The sequence below is a fragment of the Galdieria sulphuraria genome (assembly GCF_000341285.1).
Source record: "Galdieria sulphuraria unplaced genomic scaffold scaf_367, whole genome shotgun sequence".
Lineage (NCBI taxonomy): Eukaryota > Rhodophyta > Bangiophyceae > Galdieriales > Galdieriaceae > Galdieria > Galdieria sulphuraria.
In genome coordinates this window covers 1-3,041 of record NW_005178108.1, presented here as the reverse complement: position 1 = coordinate 3,041, position 3,041 = coordinate 1, and the positions used below count along the sequence as shown (strand labels likewise).

General features: G+C 45.7%; 1 protein-coding gene across 1 annotated transcript; it reads left to right on the top strand.

Moving 5' to 3' along the window:
* Positions 1-101: 101 nt before the first annotated feature.
* On the top strand, positions 102-3,028 carry Gasu_65820 (uncharacterized protein; the record flags this gene model as incomplete). The annotated part of the gene is made up of 1 exon (XM_005702221.1): positions 102-3,028. A coding segment is annotated over one exon (2,927 nt), but the record flags the coding sequence as incomplete, so codon positions are not given.
* Between the last annotated feature and the right edge of the window lie 13 nt (positions 3,029-3,041).

The window sequence follows — 3,041 nt, the reverse complement described above, 5'->3', positions numbered from 1 at the left end:
CAGATAATGACGGGTCAGCTGCCATAGGAGGGGGGACTACAAGTACGCTCCTTGAATTTATGACTCATCACTGAATCGCGCGTACACTTTTGGCACTCAAGGCGTGTCCTTCTCTCAACCGTGCAGTCTTTCATCAGACACTCCTTNAGAGTTTACTGCCTCATCCATCACCATTACAGNAGATAGCTCGTCTTATCTGCAGTGGTCGAATTCTTCTCTGTCTTTGGGTTTCGAAGGGGGGTCCAGCGAAGTTCTCACGCNGAGCAACGATGAAATTGCCGTTGGAAGTCCGAATGAATTGGCATTCTCTGCGTCGAATGNGACGATATCTGTTGACTCTGGTAGCTCTTATATCAATTGGAGTGGGAGCTCGTTTTCTCTGCAATTTGAGTCGGGGGTTGTTCCTTTTGCAATTGCTGATTCGTCGTTTTCTGNGAACATGCGGGCTCAATTTAATAACTTGGTTGAATTTGGCGGTCCTTATCCTATTTACATCAGCGCATCGGGCATGTCGAGTAACCTTGAAGAACNAAGCTATCCATNGATCGGTCAATGGGGCTCAGGAATTGGAATTTTACCGGATAGTGCAGCGACTACTGGTCCTTATTTCACTGTTTTTGAACCATCCTCGAGGGACGCTCTTTACTCTTTCAGTCCTTCTTCAGCTGAGTTCACGAATCAATNGATTCTCTCACCAGGTTATCCTTTGTCCTTCGAGTCATCGGATGTTACTATTACAGTTGATACTGGAAGTTCTTACGNGAACTGGTCGAATTCTTCGTTATCTTNAGGATTTGCAGATGGGTCTTCTCCTTCGATATCTTTATCCAACGATTCTCTTCAGTNAGCTCTTCCTTCCTCTCTTGAGTTTGGTCAGGAAAACGTTACAATTTCTGTGGACGGTGGGAGCTCTTACCTCAACTGGACTGATTCCTCTATATCTCTTGGTTTCGAGTCAGGTTCCGAACCTGCATNGACTGCAACGGATTCCTTGTTCACCGNGAACACTAGGTCTCAGTTTACCCGTCNAGTTCAAGNAGGAGGAAACCTTCCTGTTTATCTCGGAGAACGAGGAGCTTCTCAAACGGGCTNAAGCTATCCATTGCTATGCCAAGATGATGGAGGTTTCGGAGTCATTTCTGATTCTAGTGGGAACTCCATACNGAATCTTANGAATCCTGCAGGGGATAATGTCTATAATTTCTACGTGGATGATGCTGTCTTTAGCGTTCCCATTCAAATGTCCTCATCTGAACCCCTTGTATTCACATCCGATTCCATTACTATTACTGNAGATGGAGGTTCATCGTACATCCAATGGTCAGACACTTCTCTGTCTANAGGCTTTGAGGGAGGATCTGCTCCTTTCACAGTTACAGATTCGTTGTTTACTGNGAATACCAGAGCTCAGTTCACTCATATGTTGGAAGTCGGTGGTGAGTATCCCGTATACATCGGAGCAACTGGGACAGCTCCTGGTAGTCNGACGTATCCTTTGCTGTGTCAAGATGGCCAAGGCTTCGGTATCATTCCTAGTGGTAGCGGCGACGTTTTTACTATACNGAACGAGGAAAGTACAAACATCTATTTGTTTAGCACAGACTCTGCGAGTTTCTATTTACCTCTGGTTCTTACGTCTTCTGAACCTTNAGAGTTTACGGCGTCTTCGGNGACAGTTACAGNAGATAGCGGTTCATCGTATATTCAATGGTCAGACGCTGCTCTTTCTANAGGTTTTGAAGGAGGATCGATGGGGGCGCTTGCATNGAGCAATGATGAAATTATCGNAGGAACTGCTAGTGAATTCGTGTTCTCTGCTTCCGATANAACGTNGACAGTTGATTCAGGGAGCTCCTACATGCATTGGACAGGAAGTGAATNAGCAGTTGGTTTTGAAAATGGAGGGAATCCTGCGTNGAGCTTATCAAATGATTACATTGCTGNAGGCGAGCCAAGCTCTGTTTCATTTGAAGCAGAAGGAANAACGATATCTGNGAATAGTGGTAGTTCTTATGTCTATTGGAATGATAACTCCTTTTCTGNAGGCTNGANAAACGGCAGCGAACCTGCTATTACGTNAACTAACAATCGTCTGCTATTTGGAGAGGTTGATACGTTGGCCTTTGCATCGGGACAGGNAACTTTCACCAATGCGACGACCAATTTCACCTCAACTATTACTTCTTCGGCTACTACTCCTTTGTCGTTTACTGCTTCTGGTGTTACTATATNAGNAGATGATGGTTCTTCCTCCGNAAATTGGAGTGGGAACTCTTTGGCACNGAATTTCACGGTGGATGCTATCACTGAACNAGGAACTGGTGGCGCCGCTTTTGAGTTCACTTCAGGTTCAGCAAACTTTAACGAGCAGTNAGTTCTCTCAACATCTGAACCTTTGGCTTTTTCAGCTTCTTCTGNAACTCNGACAGTGGACAGCGGAAGTTCTTACGNGACATGGTCGGACTCCTCGTTGTCTTNAGGATTTGTGGATGGAACTTCTCCTTCGATATCTTTATTTAATGATTCTGTTCAGTNAAATCTTCCTTCCTCTCTTGAGTTTGGCCAGGAGAACATCACAATTTCCGTGGACGGCGGGAGCTCCTACCTCAACTGGACTGATTCCTCTATATCTCTTGGTTTCGAGTCAGGCTCCGAACCTGCATNGACTGCAACGGATTCCTTGCNGACAGNGAACACTAGGTCTCAGTTTACCCGTCNAGTTCAAGNAGGAGGAGCCTATCCTGTTTATCTCGGAGAACGAGGAACTGAAACAGGTTNAAGCTATCCATTGCTATGCCAAGATGCTGGAGGTTTCGGCATCGTTCCCTCTGGAACTGGGGATACTAACATACTGGCTCTTANGAACAGTGATGGAGAAAACACTTTTGTCTTCTATGAGGACAATGCAGTTTTCGACGCTCCAGTTCAAATGTCCTCATCTGAACCCCTCGTATTCGCGTCCGATTCCATTACTATTACTGNAGATGGAGGTTCGTCGTACCTCCAGTGGTCCAACTCTTCTCTGTCTGTGGGTTTAACAG